Source organism: Falco biarmicus, chromosome 3, assembly GCF_023638135.1.
Source record: "Falco biarmicus isolate bFalBia1 chromosome 3, bFalBia1.pri, whole genome shotgun sequence".
Lineage (NCBI taxonomy): Eukaryota > Metazoa > Chordata > Aves > Falconiformes > Falconidae > Falco > Falco biarmicus.
Genome location: NC_079290.1, coordinates 118465827 through 118486008, shown reverse-complemented (window position 1 = coordinate 118486008; position 20182 = coordinate 118465827). Strand labels below are relative to the sequence as shown.

The 20182-nt window shown below is 47.6% G+C and overlaps 3 protein-coding genes across 5 annotated transcripts; all 3 read left to right on the top strand.

Annotated features, from left to right (window-relative positions):
• The first annotated feature begins 1 nt into the window (after position 1).
• Positions 2 to 7053, top strand: MRPS15 (mitochondrial ribosomal protein S15). Its single transcript, XM_056332505.1, has 8 exons — positions 2 to 167; positions 1327 to 1389; positions 2221 to 2296; positions 3157 to 3205; positions 4009 to 4093; positions 5008 to 5066; positions 5988 to 6179; positions 6869 to 7053. Exons 1-8 carry the CDS (start codon positions 74 to 76, stop codon positions 6989 to 6991), a joined length of 741 nt encoding a protein of 246 aa, XP_056188480.1. The 5' UTR covers positions 2 to 73; the 3' UTR covers positions 6992 to 7053.
• A 1343-nt stretch (positions 7054 to 8396) lies between these two features.
• OSCP1 (organic solute carrier partner 1) lies at positions 8397 to 18818 on the top strand. 2 transcript variants are annotated; one of them, XM_056331395.1, is made up of 11 exons: positions 8398 to 8554; positions 9509 to 9538; positions 13199 to 13353; positions 14048 to 14215; positions 14845 to 14925; positions 15489 to 15592; positions 15975 to 16103; positions 16649 to 16718; positions 17418 to 17557; positions 18286 to 18349; positions 18684 to 18818. In XM_056331395.1, exons 1-11 carry the CDS (start codon positions 8443 to 8445, stop codon positions 18798 to 18800), a joined length of 1170 nt encoding a protein of 389 aa, XP_056187370.1. In that variant the 5' UTR covers positions 8398 to 8442; the 3' UTR covers positions 18801 to 18818. The 2 variants fall into 2 exon arrangements, with proteins under 2 accessions (XP_056187371.1, XP_056187370.1); XM_056331396.1 differs by lacking the exon at positions 9509 to 9538 and having other exon boundaries at positions 8397 to 8554.
• Positions 18819 to 18871: 53 nt separating this feature from the next.
• Positions 18872 to 20164, top strand: LSM10 (LSM10, U7 small nuclear RNA associated). 2 transcript variants are annotated; one of them, XM_056331397.1, is made up of 2 exons: positions 18872 to 18972; positions 19569 to 20164. In XM_056331397.1, exon 2 carries the CDS (start codon positions 19577 to 19579, stop codon positions 19946 to 19948), a length of 372 nt encoding a protein of 123 aa, XP_056187372.1. In that variant the 5' UTR covers positions 18872 to 18972; positions 19569 to 19576; the 3' UTR covers positions 19949 to 20164. The 2 variants fall into 2 exon arrangements, with proteins under 2 accessions (XP_056187372.1, XP_056187373.1); XM_056331398.1 differs by lacking the exon at positions 18872 to 18972 and adding an exon at positions 19179 to 19373 and having other exon boundaries at positions 19433 to 20164.
• The last annotated feature ends 18 nt before the right edge of the window (positions 20165 to 20182 follow it).

Genomic DNA, 20182 nt, shown 5'->3' with positions numbered 1-20182 from the left:
CGCTCGGCGCTCGGCTGTCGCGCCTGGGGCAAGATGGCGGCGCCCGTGGCGGCGGGGTCGTGAGGGACCGGCCATGCTGGCGCTGCGGACGGCGCTGGGCCGCTGCCTGGCGGGGCCGGCCCGCGGCGTGGCCGCCGGCCTGGGCAGCGGCGGCGGCGGCGGGGCCGGTGAGGCGGGCGGGGAGCTCGGCCGCGCTGGAGAGGCCGCTGGGAGGAAGCGCGGATGGGGGCGCGGGGCCCGGCGGAGGAAGCGGAGGGAGGGCGGGCGGGCGGGCGGGCGGGCGGCGGGCCGGGGCCGGGCGGGAGCCGAGGCCAGGGGGGAAGGGGAGGTCCCGGGATCGGGGGTGGCCTGGGGTGGGGGGGAAGGAGCCTGAGGCGGCCCTGAGAGGGGACAGGGGGACCTGGGGTGCTGCTCGCGGGGCAGGGCGCGGGCAGGGCCCCGGGGCGTCTCTCGAAGCCCTGGGGGAGGGTGGTGAGGCTGGGGGCCGCCCGCTGACCCTGCCCCGCGCACGGCGGGGACGCACGGGAGTGGCTCCGGGGCCGGGGGTCTGTCAGCGAAGCTGCCGTGAGCTGGGCCAGGGTGCGGGCTGGGGGCCTGGCCGGGCTGCTGGCTAGGCCGTTACCGGCCCATGTGCCCGGGGCAGCAGGGGGGGACCCCGCGGCCCGGGACAGCGCGGGGACCCCTGCACACAGCTCCCTGGCAGGTCTGTGACTGGCAACGTCTGTACTTGAAAACATGTTTGAGGCGCGGGTGAACCATCTGAAGCAGGTGTTGGTTCCAGTAGCAGCGGCCTTGAAAGAGCAGTTGGAAGGGCTTGCTCTTGAAAAGTCAAAGAACAGTTCAAGTCAGGCCACCGATGAATATTCTCATCTGTATCGAGCTGTGCCGGTTGAAGGTTGTCTCTAGGTCCCGCTGCCTCTGTGCTCAGCCGCTGGCGTAGTGCAGAGCAGCCCTACTAACTCGCCCATGAAATTACTTGAATTAGTTCATCAAGTTAAACCCTCTAAACAAACACAGTTCAGCCTGGGAGCCCTCACACTGTCCGCTCAGCGTCTGTAATCTCTTCCTGCTGCTCTGTCCTTCCCATCATTTGGGTTCAGATCACCCTGAAGCAGCACAGCTTCGCCATTTGTTTTAGCACCCATGTGAGAATCATACTGAACTGTTCCACGCTTCTTTGGGACAAGAGACCTGGCTGGCTGCTGATCACCTTGGAGTGTTAAGTACTCTGACCAGTTTTCTAGTACAGACTGAGCAGTGGTTCATTTGTATGTAGCTAAAAAAAGTGTGCACAAGTCTGATAAATCTTTGTTTTCTTCCGTCAAGCTTGCAATCCCTTTATTCAGACAGCCAGATGTTACGCCAGACCTGTGAGAAAAAGGAAGAAAGGTATGTCAGGATTAATGGGACCATGTGGCAAAATGTTTTACTGTTGACATTATCAGAGTCGTACCCCAATGCTGCAGGAAGAGAGGGTATTTTGGAGAAATTAGTGGGTTTCACTTTAAAGCAGCAGAGCTCATCATAAGAAGAGAGGAAATACAATCCCTGTTGCAGGATTCTGCAGTCCTGCGGCTTCTTGATGGGTAATTACAAGGGTGAGGGAGCCAGATTCTTCTTGGTAGTGCCAAACAATATAATGAGGGGTGGTCCCAAAAAGCAGCTTGGACATGTTCCAGCTGGGCACAAAAGGAAAAAGGAAAAAGGACTCTCACTGGGAAGGCAGTGCAGCATGGGAACATGCTTCACAGCGGAGCTGTGGACTATCCATCCCCAGAGGTTTTCAAGGCTTTGCTAGACAAAGAAATGATGACGGTCCACTTTAAAGGGAAGATTGGACTAGAAACTTCACAAGGTCCCTTTAACCTTTTTGTGGTTCAGTGCTTCTAGAAATAATTCCTTGCAAGCTCGAAAGTTACTCAGAAAGTTCAGCAGGTTGTGAACGTGTGGGAAAGTAGCAGTTGTTGTTAGCAAGAGATCACTGATCTTGGTGGACTATACACCATGTTGTAAATCCAGAGTGCTAAAGGCAAGAGACTGGACCCAATATTAGTCACGCAATTCCTGCCACCTCAGCTTGATCTCTCAAGTTCTATCTTCCTGTTTGGAGCATACAATCTTATTTTCTTTGCAACTCGTTTCCTTTGGTCTAGTTTGCAAGCATGATCAGAGCGCTGACTTTGTACTGCTCTTCCTCAAATGTTAATCTTCTCTTTGTAGACATCCCCAGCCATTTGGATGATCTTCCTCCCACCATGCTGAAGAAAGATTATGCCAATGTCCCAATAATAAATAGGTATGATACAGGGAAAGGGAATGACTGTTCTCTTCAGAGATTTGCATCTTACACACACACACAACCACAATATGTGGAAGCTGCCACCTGCTCAGTAACTAATTAGTGCTCTGTGGTCACTGGTGTGCAGTTTAGCACAAAAACTGCAAAGTCATTTTGAAAGTCAAATGTGCAAAAGTGGTCACTGATTAGCATCATGTAAGGGTTTTGTTTACTTAATGTAAGATTAAGTGCTGATTGCCTGCATCTTCTATGAACTTTGTAGTCCCTAGAAAAAAAGAAATAATCTTGAAATGTTAGAAATAATCTTCTTAGAAATAATATATGCCTCTCTTGGACTCAGGTGGTAGAGAGTGTGTAGTTAAACAACTCAAAATGCATGGCTGCTTCTGAAATTTGGACCTGGAGTTTAGCATTTTTATGCTTTGATTCCAGAGCAGCTCATGTGTGGTGCATGGAGAGCCCCCAGTGGCATAATTGAGACTTTCACGGATCTTTGAAGGAGCTGGTGTTAAAATTAATTATTTTGTCCTTGAGCACTTACTTGGGGGTTAATCTTCAGCACCCAGTTTACACATAGTGTTTTTGGAATTGATAAGACTTCCATCATCATTTGAAATAACTGTGCTTTCCACAGCAGCAAAACTACTTGATGCTTCTGTAATCTCAGCCATGATTTTTCTTAGGAATGCAAGGAGCAGTTCATGGCTGACAGGTTTGGGAGGGGAGGATAGTGGCTGTAAATTTGCAGAGTAAATTAAAGCTGAGAAAAGTTGGTATGCTCTGAAAACCTAACCTCATTTCTGTTGTTAAATATACTTTTTTTCTAGCCTATAAACTAATCTGCAATCTCCTTGCAGTGTTGATGATGTAGTGAGAAGACTGTTGTCACTGGAAATGGCAAGCCAGGTTAGTTTCATTCTACTAGCATAAAAAAACCTGGAAGATTTAGTGAGCACATTTGTGTAAGACATGCCTATATTGTTAAATGCCCTTCACTTACTTTATTTTTAAGTGTTGCTTGGTGACTGCAAATCTGGGGCTATGAAATATATGAGTGATAAGTCCTGTTATGGTCTTAAAATTTATCATGCAGTCTTCTTTATGGTAATAACTGCATACTAAAATGAGAGAAGAAAAATACTAGGCAATCACAGGGGAGATGAGCTGTGTTATGTTACTGCTGATGGTTGGCCTGTGTTCTAGAAAACAGTACATTGGATGGCAGATGTTCTTCAAATTACTTTTACTTTTTGTATGCCCAGAAAACAAAGTAAGCAAATCATAAGGTAGCACAAAGATCTTACCATTTCTTGCTGCTTACCATGTGAGCTTAAAAAGATGCAAAAAGTAAAGGCTACTGCCATGTGAGATCAGCTTCAGTTCTCTCCTCCATTCGTGAGAGCAGCGGGGCTTCTTCAACACCCTTTTTCTGTAATCTTGGGATGAAGGGTATGCCTTGACTCTTGCTTTCAACAGTGGCGATTCTGTGTTCAGCCAAGATCTTTTTGTGCTGCTTCGCTGCTGTACTCTGAGCACTGTCCTGCAAGCAGCAGGTCCTTCTGTGCAGCACTTCTTATGCATTTTGTGATGGGCACCGAGTAAAGCTATTAATTAGAAAGCCTTTATCTGGGCATTGGGGAAGAGAGCTGGGGTGTCTCAGACCTCTGGCGTTCCTGAGAAAGTGACAAGCTCTTTTCTGTTATCCACAGAAGGAGAAGATGAAAATAAAGACACAGCAGCTGGTGGAGAAGGTCAGGAGGTCTCCCAACGACAATGGCTCCTTTGAGGTGCAAGGCAAGTTAAAAAAGTAGAAGGATATTGTTGGCAGATGATACATCTCTGCTTTTATTCAGCTATTCCCACCCCAGCACTTCAAGTTTTCTGTATCAGTTAGGAGAATCTCCTTCAGGAGCGCACCTGAGAAGCAGGTAGCCTGCAGCATGCCCTGGAGGACCTGTTTGAGGTTTGGGAGCATTGCAGAGGCAGTGTATGCGCTTACTGGCAGATGCCATCTAGGGTGCTTTCCAAGTTCCTAGTCCATATCCACTCCTCAAAGGCAGAGTGTGCATCATTCCGCTTGAAGCGCTTGTATGACATGTAGCACTGCACTGCATTCATTACCATGAACTACTAGATGTAGCCGTAGAACTCAGATTTCCCTGTGCATTAGAGCGCTCTGGCTGAAGCACAGCGTAGGGACAGTGCAGGGATGAAGGCCACACTGCCATTGACCACGATGCACTTCTTTGTCATTAATAAAGGGCTTCAGTTTCTCGGGATGCCACCAGCACCTTTCTCCAAAGCCTGAAATCAAAGAGCTGGCTGCTGCTTTTAGAAAGAACTTCTTAATCTGTGTTTGTTCCTCCAAAGCTTAAACCAAGTGAAGTGAAATGAATATAAAGTCACCAGCAATTAAGTGAGCACAAGAGGCATTTTACAGATAAATTCATATGATCTGTTGTTAAAATTTTAGCCTCTTAATTAAGCAGCTTCATAATAGTAATAGTTCTGACTCTCGTTATGTAGGTTATGTTTTGTGGTTTGTTTTGCGCTTACGCGGAGGGTTGTGTGGTAATACTCGCTGTGGCGCAGTGGGTACCCATTAGAGCAGCAGTCCTCAGCTGGCAATTTGAAGGGAGTGCAAATGATACTGTCTCACCCTGGAAACCTGCTGCTCTCACTTGGCTTCTTACGCCTGTTCTTTATAGTTGCTATGTTGACTGCCAAGATACGCACCTACGAGGAACATCTTCAGCAGCATCCCAAGGTAACTATCAGTAATCTGAGCCCACACGTCTGAGAGAGCAGCTGTTCAGGTTGTTTTCTCAGTTTAGAGCAAAAGGATTTTAATTCTGGGGATTATGGCTTTCCTAAGAAGGTTTATGAAATAGTTATAACGGTTCCCTGTGCCAGTGTGGGAAACTGCTGGCTCAGTCACAGCTACATTCTGACTAGCTGAAATGTGGAGTGTGTTCTTTTTTTGTTACTGGATTGGTGGAAATGGCTGAGCAGATACCTTTGAACAGAGTTTAGCTGAATTTATCCATGCTGCAGATGTGGCTTCACTGCTTAGTTTTCAACATAATTAATGTTATCACTTCACGGCTGTATTCTTTGTTCTGCCTATGAAAATGTTTAGCAGACAGGGCTGTGTTAATGTCATAATGACCACTTTCCTACCTAAAGCTGCCTGGGTTCAGAGCTGAAATTTGAAGCATCGCAGATATGACTCAAACAGTCAGACAGAGCCAAGTCACACTTTATTTTCACACTTAATTTCTGGAAAAACAAAGGTAAGTGCTTCTGTGTTACTTCTGGAACAATACATTTCAGGAGAAGTGAAGTTTTTAGCCAGCAGGCCTTCCCTACAGCCTTTGCCTCCAAGCCACTGCAGCTTTTGTCACCGCCTGAACCTGTGTACAAGTTGAAAGCAGCCTTCAGCATTGGGGGATGAAGGTGAAGGTGGAGGCACAAAATGAAGAAAGCAATTTCAGTGAAAAGCAAATTAAGCCTTCTCAGATCTTGTAGTGACCTAATGCGCTTGCAGTGTCTGCCAAGAAAAATTGCTCTAAGATACCGTCCTTAACCTGACTGTTTCCTTCCAGCCATAATCTGGTCTATTCTAAGTAATTTATTGGAATGGAAGAATAATCTGTCTGCAATCTAGTGAACGTTAAGTCCTTTGCAGGATAAAAGTAACCGTCGTCGCATGCTGATGGATATAGATCGCCGGAAGAAACTACTTACGTATCTTCGCCGTGTCCGCTATGATACCTTTGAAAACACCTGCAAGCAGCTGAATATCAAGTACACCCTGCCCGCTCCCTACCGCAGAAGGATCACCAAGCGCTGGCTTGTGAAGAAGGCTTTCTGTCTCAAGGTACGGAGTGGTCTGGAGAGAGCACCACATAGCTGGAGTAGAAAAAAACCTTTTTAGAGAAGAGCGCAGTTAAGAGAGAAAAGACTGATGGGTGGGCGCTTTTAATTAAGGGTTTGAATTTTAAGAGGTGATGATGTTTATAGAGAAAAGCATAACCTCACCCTGAAAGGCAAAGAGCTCCACAAAAGGCAGTTACATAGTGGGCAACGATGCACGTGCTGCAGCATTACTGTGCTTGAGAACGTCGGGTTGTGCTGCTGGTTTGCTCAGAAATGTACAATTCAAACCAGCTTTTATTCAAAGTCTGATGTGGGAACTAATATGTGAGACAAACAGGATGGCAGCTTTGGGATAAACGTGGCTACACCCACTGCCTGCTGTCATTTCTCTAAATACGCTGGTGTAGCAGCTGTGTGCAGTGTATCTGGGTATAATCAAGAAGCTGGATGTGCCTTCAGTCTGTAAATCCTAAATTTCAGTCCAATGAAATTGTAACCCAAAGTGTGGGTGGCTGTCGCGGGATACTCAGAATGGTACCCTGCAAGCAGGGCTGGCCGGTGGCCCGGAGGGAGCACGCAGGAAGGAGTTACTGCACCTGGGGTCCGTAGCAGCAGTGGTGGAGCAGCTCTGCTCAGCAGCAGGCAGCTCTGTCTTTCTCTTCCTCTCACCTCCTTGTGCTCCTCCGGCAGGTTTTTCAGGAGGTGCAGAAGCTGAAAGCACCTGAGAAACTAAAGCAGAGGAGAGAGCGGCGAGCAAGAGCGAGAGCGGCAAAGGAGGAGAAGCAGGCGCAGTGCGAGGGGACGCCCGTGTAGCGGCATGTGGAGGCTGACGCAGCCGGTCTCCCTAACAATAAATAACTGCCTAAAGACCTAAAGCCTCTTTGCTTACGTGCGTGCTGCGGGGTCTGCGGCGCAACGAGCACCTGGGAAAGCGCGGTGAGCGGTTTAAGCGTTTTAAAAGTTTAGCTTAAGGCTGATGGGCTGGTGTGAGCAGTTCGATCTGTCAGGAGGGCCTGGGGGACTTCACCGCCCCGTGGCAGGGGCATCTTTACGTGAGAACCCCTCCAAGCGTGGCTGCTGCTGCTGCCTGCGGGATTGCGCTGTCAGGTAGCACTGACCCAGCCGCTCAGCACCGTTTGTCAGGGATTTGGGCTGTGGGATGGCAAATGAGGAGACAGAATGAGGCGAAACACTGCTTGTTCGGAAACAAAGCAGCCCTGACAGTGGCTCCAAGTGCTGTTCCTTCTGGCAGGGAAACGCGGGTTGGTTCGGAGCTCGGCAGCTGTAGAAATGGCGTTAGTGCCCAAGTCTGTAACTTCCCAGCAGACTGACACGTCTGTATTCGCCCTGTGCCTCTGCCGTCCCCAAGTGTGATGGGGCTGCTCGTACCACAGGTGCTGGTGGTGGTGACCGAGGGAGTTACTGACACGGTTATGGTGGCGCCCGCTGGCTTTCACCAACGTTCCCCATGTTCCTCTGAGCAGTGGCATGTGTGGCTGGCCCACCTCAGGCAGCGCTCAGCCCCCCCTTTTTTTTCTTAGTTATATTAAAATTATTTTAATCATTTCCTTATAAACTTTTTAGTTGTTCTCATGCACCAGAACTGATGAAACTGGTATTTTAAAATTTCCTTGGGGCCTACGGGTGCATGCATGTGTGTGCAGGGCCTTGCATGTGTGCTGGGGTGTGCACATACGTGTGGGGCCTTGCACACGCGCTGGGTGCATGCATGCGTGGGCAGGGCTTGCACATGTGCCGGAGTGTGATCACACACATGTACCAGGCCTTGCACATGCTCTGGGGTGTGTTCACACGCGTGGGTGGCACCTTGCACAAGTACTGGGGTGAGTGTGTGTATACAGGGCCTTGCACACACACTGGGGTGCATGTGGCTGGGGCCTTACACATGCGCTTGGGGGCCTTGCACACATGCTGGGGTGCATGCATGCACACAGACAGGGCCTTGCACACATGCTGTGGTGTGCACCCACATGGGCTGTGCACATACGCTGGGGTGCGCGCACATCACAGGGCTTTGCACATGCACTGAGGTGCACACACGCACATGCACAGAGCCTTGCACACGCGCCGCGGTGTGCACCCACACGGGGCAAGCTTTGCACACGCGCCGGGGCGCGCGCACGTGTGGGCGGGGCTTACACGCGCGCTGGGCAGGGCTAGCACGCGCACCCCGGGCGGCCAAGGCGGCGCCTCCCGATTGGCCCCGCGGTTGCCCGGCAACGGCGGCGGGGCCGGCGGTCGCCATGTCGGCGCGGACGCTGCCGCTGCTGTTCCTCAACCTGGGCGGGGAGATGCTGTACATCCTGGACCAGCGCCTCCGCGCCCAGAGCATCCCCGGCGACAAGGCCCGCAAAGGTGAGCGGCGGGAGGCCGGGGGGGCCTGCGCCGGGTGCGGGCTGCCCGCGGGCCTCGGGGCTCTCCCGCGGCCTGGCCGGGCCGTGCGGGGCCTGCGGCCTGCGCCGGGTGCGGGGCCGCGGCGGCGCCCCACCTCCCCCGGTGGCGGGAAGCGCGGTGCCCCGAGGGCAGGGGCAGCTGCAGGTGGCCGGGCAGGGCTCTCCCCGCCCTCCCCCGCAGCGACCGGCCGCTCCCCCGCACGGCCTCGTAACGTGAGGCGGGCATCCCGCCCCGGGTGCGGGGGTGCGGGGGGGCCGGGCACCGCAGGCTCTGCCGGTAGGAGCAGGCCTGGGCAAGCAGCTTCCTCGCCACGGTGCAACGGCAATGCGGTCTTAGTTATTCGCATGTCTTCAGAGAATGATCCCGCAAAACTTTGCTGCTCTGGGTGGAAGTCTAACGTTAGAGCCTCAACTAAATCAGCCGTACTTGGTGGCATATCTCAGCAGGAGAATTAGATCTGTGCTAGTTTATCCACGCGTGTATTTTACCTCCCAAAAAACTGGGTGCAAATTGTACTGAGATGTGGTTTCGTCCCCACTGAGGTGTTTGTTAATGCTTAAAACTGTTCACTCAAATGTTGTTGGCTCATAAGTGCAAAAAAACAGCTGAAAACTTTCCAAGCTCAATGCAAAATGTGCTGAGATTCAGTCAAGGGTAAAATTCTATCTCTGGTGAAGCAACGAGATCCTTTCCAAGGGGAGGGCAAGGTTTCATCATCTGTGCGCTCATCGAAGGTGAAAGATGTCAAGTACCTGAAGAGTTCCTTCCTCTTAAGTGCTGAATGCTGATGAGAAAAAACAAAGTCCATTAGTTAGATTTCTTTTTTTTTTTTTTTTAGTTTCTTTCTTTTATTCTCCTTGAAACTATTGTTCTTACTTCTTGAACTGATGTTTTTGTTTTATATGCTTCGTGTAGATGAATGGACAGATGTGGACAGGAAACGAGGTACTGTAATCTGCTAGCTGCATGCAGTAGACAAACACCACTACATGCACACATGAGGCTCATTGTACGTGAACACACCGTATGCTGTTCCTGCAGCCTTCTAGTCATAGCGTCAAAGATGAATAATAATATGCACCTGTTCATTAAAATGCACTTTAGCTATAGATCTTAGAAAAAACAGACAGTATCTCAAAATCATATGGCTTCAAAAATACGTTGCTTATTTAACCAAGACTAGAAATAGATCAAAACTTTTTATCGTAGCGGTCTTTCTAGCCAAAAAGATATTTGTATTTTTTCTGGCTTTGTATTAATGCAAGCATATAATTATGTGAGCATTGTGAAGGTTGTTTTTTCTGCTTAAATGCAGGAATTATTATGTATACTGCATGTTTCTAAATTTGTTTTCTAATTCATTGCTTAGGGTTTTGACAGGTGAATTCCAGGAAAGTTTAAGGCATTTCCATCCTAACTGCTTATCCACCTCTGCTAGTAGTCATCACCCTTGCAGAGTGATCACAAAGAAGCAGGTGCTCACCCTTCAGCCAAGCTCATCTTGACTGAAATTATCCCTGAGGGTGAGTTTGGGCTGAGACATCAGGATTTTGCAGCGCTGAGCTGTGAGCATGGGTTTCCTTCTGGACTCTGCCTTGGAACGGTAGCCTCCAGCAAAGGGGTGTAGTAAGGAGCTGAATGAGGAAATAAATCCCTTAAACTATCTCAAGTTTTTTGCTAGGTGAACATGCATAGCACTTTCGCTGCCTTTTTGAGCAGCCCTTTTTTAAGAGAGATCAGGGTTACAATTCATGTTTTACAAAATAAGCATCGTTTGTATGTTTTGAATATTTACTAAAGGCAAATACCAATATCCTATGAGTTTGCCCCAGCTTTTGTTTGCTACCATTACATGCCGTTTCCAAGAACACTTTTTTTCCCCGCATTTAATATCTCAGAGGTCTAAAAGATTCCATATCTTCTTTTATCACATCAAAATGACAAGTTGTATAAAAGCCCACTTTGTCATATTTAGGTAGTAGTGGCAGAGATGCAGATCCTGTGTTGAACAGTCAGCTTGTCTTGTCAGAGAACAAGTTTGCCTACGAACACTGCTCTTGGGGCGATGATCTCTGAAGAGTCACACAGAGTGACCAGCCGAGGCTGTTGCTGATGAAGCCATGACAAGGCGGTTTTGCTTGCCTTTGACCTTGTTACGAACTACAAACGCGTGACTGTTTTGAACTCATAGCATCCCTGCTGCTGCCTTGAATGTCCTCCAAGAAGCACGAGCATAATCCAGGTGTAAAGACCCCCCTGTCTCATGTCATGCATCTGAGCCGTGTTACATGACAGCATGGTAGAAGTTGGAACGTGTGTCACCAGTGACACATGGCACGTGTAGGTGAAAACCACCATAAATCCTCAGCTTCTCTTCTGTCCATTGCATTGTCTATACTTGGTTTCCCTCTCCCCATCCCAGTTGATGAAACCCCTCTCTGCTAAATTGCTTTTATGCTGTGTTGCTTGGCGTGCCATTTTCCCTGAGCTAACACTCCTTTCTTTATTATTTTCCATTGTTAGAACGGTGTAAATATCTCCCTAGGGACTACATGGGCTTTCAGATCTCTTTGCTGTGTCATTATCAAACGTACTGTGTCAGATTTGCCCTTTACCATGATTTTTTTTATGTCTTTCTCGGTTCTTTTTATAGCCAATACAAGAGGTCTTAATTTCAGAAGATAATTTATGTAAGGCTGGGTGTGTGGTTAACACAGATCTTCCGATTTCATTGTGAATATCTACCAGCCACAGCCAGCGTACTGGAACGTTGTCTGTCTCCTGACAGTTTTGGTTATTGGTGACTCTCCAAAGATGGAGGAGAAGCCTTTGTGCGGGCAACATATCCAAGCAACTTAAAAAATATTTTTCTTGATAGCAGTATAAGGCAACAGTTCTTATTTTTGTCATAACCAATTACTTGCAAAAATAAATATGTACTAATACATATTAATGTATTTTGTTTTCTCCACTAAAAGTGAGAATTTTTGCCTCAGACTGCAAATAGGGATTGTTTTATGGACAGTCTGTTTGAAAAGAAGGGAGGAAGAGGAGAGATTTTTTCCTCATTTGTCATCTATGCTGCTCAGAAGCTGTGCTGAGATCTCTCTGTATTGTTTGGGTCCGTAAAGCAGGAAAACTAGCGAGCCCTGTTTGATACAGTGTGTTTGCTGAAATGTGTGTGTTACCAGTAGCGTACACCGGTGTAGGAAAAAAACTGTAAACATCAGGTTTAAGCATGTACAGAGAATCGCATCAGGAGGCACAGGAAAACAGCTCTCCGTGTCTAGGTTCTCAGGACCCACAGCATATCTGGCAGTGCTCCCCAGACAGTTAATCATCTTAAGAAAAGATGAAGTGACTGGGACATTAACTTTCTTTGGCTGTTTGTGTAGCTTCAGTACCACAGTTACGAAAAGCCAGGTGTCTAACCCACCAGTGAATAATTATAGCAGTATTTCAAATAGCTAATCACTACCACTTTGTATATGTTCACTTTTTCTTTTTTTTTTTCCTTTTTCTCTTTCCTTACTTCCTCTCAGATTTTACTAAGCCATAAGAATCAGCTGGCATTATGAGCTTCAGCAAGAGTCATCTGCTTAGGAAAATTCATGCTTGTACAGTAATCTGTGTGAATTAAAAATTGTATTTAACATTTTTTTATGGAGAAATAAATGCTTATTTATGATAACTCTGTAGAATGTATCAGGTAAATAATAAAAGTATCAGGTCCCATACAAAAGCTAAGATACTGCATCTGCTTGAATCACTGCAAAATGTTTTCTATCTTCTTTGCATTAAAAGCTCAATAAACAGAGCACAGCCCTTATACTCAGCACTCGTGATCTCTGCATACTCTTGAGTAAGTTGTGAAACAATTCCATGTCTAAATTTACACATAAAAAAATGAAGCACGTCAGGAAGTTTAGAGTTCTGTGCTTTTGAACTGCTTTACTATCTGCAGATGTTGCTGTGTAAGAGCCCTGAGTGGCCTGACGTAGATCCCAGTGTTGTAAGTGCTTCCTTAAATACTTGCCAGTGTTAAACCGTTTGAAACAAATACTAGAAGGAGCCTTGAATCATTCAGGAGTCTGTTGAGAAGGAAAAATAGACTAATAGTGTAAAAGGCTAAAGAGAGAACAGGCAGAGTCAGCTAGCTATAGCCTGCAAAAATCTAGAGTGATGCAAAACAGCTTTTTAGGAAGAACTGCAGCTTTTATAGATGATACGTGTCAGAGTAGCCTATAAACAAATTATTTAAAAAGTGAGAAGTGCTAGCTGTAGCTGTAAAAACGAGGCGACAAAACCAGTCCTATTCCCACTGGAAAACAAGGTTTGTTGTCTGCAGCTCATGTAGCATTTCTGCCCCTGGGGACAGTCAGCAGGAATCATGCTGCTTGCTCAGGCCAATGTGGGATGGAGAAAAACGTTGACATTAGGAAGTGATGTTCCTCCTCCTTTTTTCTTTTGAGGCTCTGTACCTGGTTTTCACAGGTAAGCGTTCATGTCAATCCTCGCAGCTGTCAGTGTCCAGGTTCTCAGTGTGGAATGAATCCAGATGAATGTGCTGTTTCTGCAGCAAAAACAGACTCTTTGTCTTTGCAGTTATGAATGACATCATCACAACCATGTTCAATAAAAAATTTATGGAAGAGCTGTTTAAACCACAGGAACTCTATTCCAAGAAAGCTCTGCGAACAGTGTATGACCGGCTAGCTCATGCTTCAATCATGAGACTGAACCAGGCAAGCATGGACAAGGTAAAAAAGACCACCTGCCCAGTCCTGACCATGCTGGTCTTCTGTGCTACCCTTCACAAGTTTCTGATTGCCATAATTAGTACATGGCTTTACATCACTGTAATTTTGAAGCATTTTGTAAGGGCCCTCTTTCCATTTGCTTTCTTTGTAAAAATGGATCTCAGCCAAGGAAGCTTTGGGGAAATCCATGGTAGGATCGGATACTTCAGAACTGATTATTTCTCCTTTAATAAATAAATGTTTGATTTTTAAGAGGTTTAGTAAGCATTCTTTACTGGATTTTTAAATATATATTAAAAACATACATATGTGGGTGTATATAAATGTATGTATTTCTGTATTGACACTCACTGGTTTGCAGTTGCAGGTGTTAGAATTTTTGCTTGCAAACAGCATATCCAGCAGACAATTTTGAAAAAAATTGTAGGAAGTGGATTACTTAAGAGACCTCTACCTGGGTGTTGGTGTTGCTTCATGGGCTGTAGTTTTAGCAGCAGTTGGAGAGACCAGCAGGAGGGCTGACAGTGTGATTGCAGAGGTTTTATTTGCTTAGTAAACAAAGCTAAAATGGTTCTTACCGTAGGCAGGTGCTAGGCTAAGTGTCTAAATCCCTTTCTACATCAACGTGAAGTTACCTATGCGATGTGTACACTCTGTTGCGATGGAACCAAAACTTCCCCGTGTTATTTTGCAGCTGTATGACCTTATGACTATGGCTTTCAAATACCAAGTGCTGCTGTGCCCTCGGCCCAAAGACATTCTGCTGGTCACATTCAACCACCTGGACGCCATCAAGGATTTCATACGTGATGCCCCTGGCATTCTGAACCAGGTGGATGAAACTTTCCGACAGCTGACTGAAGTAAGAATCCTTAGAAAAATGGAAAAATGGTGGGACACACTGTGGTTTGATATTTATTTTTTTTGTCTCTTTCAAGCTAATCTTAGAGACTAAATACTACATCAGCAAGTGCCACATCAAGTGCGGAGGGTGGCATGTTCTCAACCTCAGAGAACTGTCCAAATAACCTTCCCTTCTTTTTTACCTGAGGGAAACAAATCCGCCTCCCGGTTAACAACTTTTGCTTGTGTAACTGCTGTAATTTTTTGGACAAAGAATATGAGTGTTCCTGTGAAAGGGAACTGTTTCATAAAATGTTAAAAGTTCTGGGAAGTCATGAAATGTTTCTAAAGGGCTTCTGGAGAGGGAGATGTCTACAAGTCAAGTGTTATTATCTTACTGGCCTGTTTAAATCAATACATTGCTTATTCAGCCTGATCAAAGTCTCCACTGACTTCAGCAGAAATTAAATCAGACTCTTAGTCACGGATAATAATTAATGATTAGTTGCCCCCCCTTATATAATTTCTGCTTCCCCTGCCACACATACTATTTTTGGCCAGCACTATTCTGATACACTTGTTTCCACCTTTACCAGGGTTGGACATGGTACATGTGCGAAGCCTTATATGATGGTTTTTCTTTTCCAGACATACAGCTGTCTCTCTGCTGGTGAATTTCAGCTCATCAGGCAAACGCTCCTCATTTTTTTTCAGGACATGCACATAAGGGTAAGAGCCCAATACAGCTAGTCAGTAAGAATAAAAGGGAGCTTGTGGCTAGGAGGCAAAGGTGTCTTTTTTTAATTACACTGTAGGTTTGGTTTTGTTACTTACGGTTTTCAGTCTTGTGCTTGTAATTTCAGCCTTCAGAATTTCACAAATTGAGCACATCTACTATAATAATACTCAGTAATTCTAAAACGTAACGAAAAAAGGAATCTCTACTGCTACAGATTTGCTAGTTGATAAATATGTTTTTCCTTTTAGTAGAAACCCGATACCAAACTCAGAACCTGAGCTTGAAGTCATGGGGCTTAATATTCTCTAAATAAATTTATCATATTCAAGTGCATAAGCAGTACATATTTTTTTAAACATATCAATGTGCCCATCCTCTGGACCACAGTTCTACATTACTGGCTTTGACCTGTACCATAGTCTCTATATATACATCAAGATCCCTAGGAAACCTACCCCAATCCAGACAGGAAGGCTGCAAGGTTGGACTTCAAAAGAATTTGGATCAGAAGATATTTAAGTGATTTTCTCAGAGGTGGAATATTCTTTTGCAGGTCTCCATCTTTCTGAAGGATAAAGTGCAAAACTCTAATGGTCGCTTTGTGCTGCCGATATCGGGCCCTGTTCCTTGGGGTACAGAAGTTCCAGGGCTCATCAGGTGAGTTCCAAACCGCTGCTTACACCGTTTGCAGCGCCTTGCATGTACGGCTGCTCACAGAGGAGCAGTCAGTCCTGGAGGTCTAATAGGAATCGAGCTGAGACTGTCATTCATGTTGCATGGATAGCTGAACCTCCAGTAAATACTATTTAAAGGGTAGGATTTGAGACTTAAGTCACCCAGCAACGAAATACTAAGCTGTTTCTGGCATTCTCTATTCCAGTAAATTAGCTATTAGTAACTTATCCAATAAAATAGGCATTTACCAACATACAGGATAGGGTTTTGTTTCCCTTTTTCTTGTGCAGTAAGCAGAGGAAGTCAGTACTGAACATCAATAATAAAACTACTCAGTATGTTTCGATAATTATTTGTTTTTAAGGATGTTTAATCACAATGGAGATGAAGTTAAAAGAACTGAATTCACTACTGGTGGAAATTATGTTCTTCCACAAAGGGAAGGATCTTTTGATCTTTATGGAGACAGAGTCCTCAAACTTGGAACAAATATGTAAGTAAGCTTTGTTCTACATAGAAACATGAAGTAAAAGTTGATGGTTATGGATTTGTTTAGAAGCATGTCTTCAGCCTTCTGTATTTTTGATTCTTTCGCCATTATCAGCTTGACTTTTTTACAAAGTGATGTCCTGAAACAGAACACATGTGGACAGATGTGTATAAAAAGCTGTGGAGAAGAGCAAAAGTTTGATTTATGTCTACAGTAGAGTTGAGTAAAGAGTGTTCTCATCTGGTGCTGCTTATTATGTGAGATATAATTTAATTTTAACTGCATTGAAGAAATCCTTTCTTTTTCTCCATGCTTGTCTTAATTTTTCCATTGAAAGAATAAGATAGAGCAGTGTTCTTTCTCACAGCTTTGTCGCTCACACATTTTAATGCATCAATACCCCATAAAACTGAACTGTAACTTCTTATTTCAGTTATTTACAGTCTTCAGAAAAATATCCTAAAATCATTGATACTGTGCTGCTTCCTCCAGTTCCTGTATCTCATACAAGTAACAGGTTGCTCTTCCTCATGTGTCTGTCCTTCTAGGTACAGCGTTAGTCGGCCAGTAGAGACACACATGTCAGGATCATCCAAAAACTTGGCATCCCATGCAAAGGTCAGTGTTGTTCTGTTCCTGTCACTGGCTAACTGGCTGACTACTCTGTGCCAGTGAGTCTTGCCACCGGTCACACATGGTGGGAGCGTTCCCTTTGAGCAGCTGCACCACATCCACCAGATTTTACATTCTGCTTCCCTTGTCTTTTAATAGATGGGGTCACTGAATGGAACGCCCACATCTGTCATCTCCAAATCATTTACTATACAGTTGCACTGTCTTCCCCTTTGTTCATCTTCTGTCTCAGGGAAACAATAACTATATTTTTAGTCTACAGTTACAAGTTAACTCTGGGGGAACCTGTTCTGTTCTTCGCAGAGCCTCATCCAGTCCTCCATGGTCCCCTTTGAGCTAGGGGAAGGGCACATTTTCCTAAAGAATCTTACATGCAGGCTTATGCAATGGTGTACTCCCTTCCTATTTTAATCTCATCAGAAAACAGAAAGTTGGTTTTACAGATTTCTCAGCTGTTCAATTTAGCTGGAAAATTATCTTGTCCTGGGTCTATAAATTCAAGCAACCATTTTAAATGTATAATTGATAATTGCTAGTTATCTGCACAGTCTGTACCACTAACAATACAGAAATGTATTTTTATCACTCTGAAGAACATTTATGTAGTATCAGAAAACACAAAAACGGTTACAGTCCTCATCTCCCTGGTAACCTGACCAATGACCCCATCACTGTTTTCTGCAGGAGAATATAGTCCCTAACCCTCTTGCTAAAGAAGAGCTGAACTTTTTGGCCAGGCTGCTGGGAGGTCTGGAGATCCAGAAACCTGGTGGAAGTGAGACAGGATTTCGACTGAATTTGTTCACAACCGACGAGGAGGAAGAGTATGCTCAAGTCCTTCTTGGTTTGGGGTTTGTGGTGTAGTGCCATGTGGACAGCCCAGGAGACTAAATCTGGCCCTTAACAGCTTTGGGGAAGGGATAGCAGGTTTTTAGCATTTTGTTGTTGGGGTCCAGATGGTCCCTACAGGAGCAGGAGAGGAGCGGTTTCCCTGGCTTGACCTTTTTATTAAAGCTGTCAGGAAGGAGAGCCGTTGCCCTTACTGGTGTCTCCTGTGATGCATGGCCTTGTGTTCTCTCCATGTGACACTGGCAGTCAGCAGAAGGTTCTGTCCCATGGAACGGAGACATCTCATCAGCCCTTCTGCTTCTCCCCCAAATACATCTATGTATTTTGGAGATAAGAATAGAACTTATGGGGGTGATGAGCCTGACAGGTTTGAACACCTTAGGCCCCTCCTGGCAGGGAGCACAAGGGGAATGAGACATGATTTCTGCAGAAGGTCTTTACCTACTTTTAATCTCAACTACAGAGATATTCCTGCTGTTCCACACTTGGCATAAAAAAAATTTAGGACAGGGAACACTTGGCATAAAAAATTTCTAAGACAGGGGAAAAGTCTCCAAACTTGGGGTCCATACACTAATTTGCCTGGTAGGAATGGGGACGTTGTCCAAACTTCATGCCTAGAGGAGCCTCATGAAATCTGCTTTTTATAATTTATTTGCATGTCTTCATGAGATTAAGCACTCTTTTCATGTTTTTAATCAAGAAACGCTGCATTGACTAGACCAGAGGAGTTATCTTACAAGGTTATCAACATAGAAGCCACACAGGTACGTAGTGTGTTTCCCATTTTGATCCTCATCATTCTGCCTTGCTAAGAACAGAGTTTCACCCCGAGTAGTGACTTAAAAAATACCTGGTTTTTCCTATTTCAGTGAAGCTCATAAATAAGCCCCGGCAGTATTCTCTGCCGAGCCTGTGGATTTGGTGGCTATTTAGTAACTTGAAACCTGGCAAACGGAATGGCGAGCTCCCGGTGGAGCGCTGCCCGCTTGCGGGGCCAGCCTGCCGCCGTTTTGCGTGGGCTGCGGGGCAGCTGGGCACGTCCCAGTGCCTCCCAGTGGGTGCGTGCGGCGGGCTGAGGCGCGGTGTCTGTCCCCGCAGGAGCCGGGCCAGCGGGCGGAGCTCTCCCGCATCATGGGGGAGCTGGAGGTGGCGGAGCCGCGCCCGGGCAGCGCCGGGAAGGGCGAGGAGCTGCTGGCGCTGATGGACGGGCTCTGAGGGACCGCGGGCCGGGCAGCGCCGGCAAGGGCGAGGAGCTGCGGGCGCTGCGGGACCCCGGGCCGGGCGGGCGCAGTGCGCAGGCGGGGCCGCCCCTTCCTGCCGCCGGGGCCGCGGGGCGGGGCGGGAGGGGCGGCCCCGCGAGTGTGCAAGGGGAGGAGGCGGCGTGCTGGTGAGCGTGCAAGGGAGGGGGGGGACGGGGGCGTGCAAGGGGGGGCGTGGAGAGCGAGCGTGACGCGGGGCGGGGGGGAGAGGGGCGGGGTGCTGGGAGCAGGCGGGGAGCGCCCCAGGGGGCGGGGGGGGGGGCGGGGGGGAGAACGTGAGCGAGTTGGGAGGGGGCAGCGTGCAGGTGAGCGTGCAAGGGATCGTATGTGCACGTAGGAGCGTGCAAGGGGTGGTGTGGGTGCATAGGAGAGTGCAAGGGGACGGTATGTGTGCGTAGGAGCGTGCAAGGGGTGGTATGCGTGCATAGGAGAGTGCAAGGTATGGTATGTGTGCATACAAGCGTGCAAGGGGTGGTATGCACGCATAGGAGCGTGCAGGGGGTGGTGTGTGCGCATACAAGTGCAAGGGGTGGTGTGTGTGCATAGGAGCGTGCAAGGGGACGGTATGTGTGCATAGGAGCGTGCAAGGGGTGGTGTGTGCTCATAGGAGCGTGCAAGGGGTGCTATGTGTGCACAGGAGCGTGCAAGGGGAGGAGGGTGGGTTTCCCCAGCGGTGGGCGCCCAGCCAGGGCGCAGCATGGCGTCTCCCTCTTCCCCACGGCAGCCGCGGTGATGGAGGTCAGCCACTCCGTCAAGGAGCGCACCATCGCCGAGAACAGCCTGGTCATCCTGCTGCAGGGCTTGCACGGCCACGTCACCACCGTGGACCTGCGTGATGAGAGCACGGCCATGGGGCGCGTCACCAATGTGGACGCTTTCATGAATGTGCGGCTGGCTGAGGTGACCTTCACGGACAGGCAGGGCACGGTGTCCCACCTGGATGAGCTCTTTGTGACTGGCAGGAACGTCCGCTACGTCCACATCCCAGACGAGGTGGACATCAGGGCCACCATCGAGCGGCAGCTGCAGGCCATCCACAGGGTCCGCTACTTCGGGGGCCGTGACAAGGGCAGGAAGGAGTTCCCTCGCACCAAGCACAAGTGAGCCCCAGTGCTGCCTGCAGCCTGCCTGCAGCCCTGCCTGCCGCAAGGCCAGGATGGACCTGCCCCTTTGACTGGACTGCCAGCCGCCTCCGCACCTCGCCCCAGACATCCCCCCCAGGGACTCGGGGCTCCGCTGCTCCCCTGGCCAGTGCCTGCAGGGGAGCAGGGTTATTTTTTCTAATGAATAACCCTGCCTGAAAGGGTCTGTGATCTCTCAGCTCATTTCCTCTTTCCT

What these genes read in the sequence shown, in the direction of transcription:
- MRPS15 (XM_056332505.1), top strand. Translation starts at nt 74, where the DNA reads ATGCTGGCGCTGCGGACGGCGCTGGGCCGCTGCCTGGCGGGGCCGGCC. An exon ending in CGGCGGCGGCGGCGGGGCCG is followed by an intron (nt 168 to 1,326) that starts GTGAGGCGGGCG and finishes TCTTCCGTCAAG; the next exon opens with CTTGCAATCCCTTTATTCAG. An exon ending in ATCTTCAGCAGCATCCCAAG is followed by an intron (nt 5,067 to 5,987) that starts GTAACTATCAGT and finishes AGTCCTTTGCAG; the next exon opens with GATAAAAGTAACCGTCGTCG.
- OSCP1 (XM_056331395.1), top strand. Translation starts at nt 8,443, where the DNA reads ATGTCGGCGCGGACGCTGCCGCTGCTGTTCCTCAACCTGGGCGGGGAG. An exon ending in CGGCGACAAGGCCCGCAAAG is followed by an intron (nt 8,555 to 9,508) that starts GTGAGCGGCGGG and finishes TGCTTCGTGTAG; the next exon opens with ATGAATGGACAGATGTGGAC. An exon ending in TTCAGGACATGCACATAAGG is followed by an intron (nt 14,926 to 15,488) that starts GTAAGAGCCCAA and finishes ATTCTTTTGCAG; the next exon opens with GTCTCCATCTTTCTGAAGGA.
- LSM10 (XM_056331397.1), top strand. Translation starts at nt 19,577, where the DNA reads ATGGAGGTCAGCCACTCCGTCAAGGAGCGCACCATCGCCGAGAACAGC.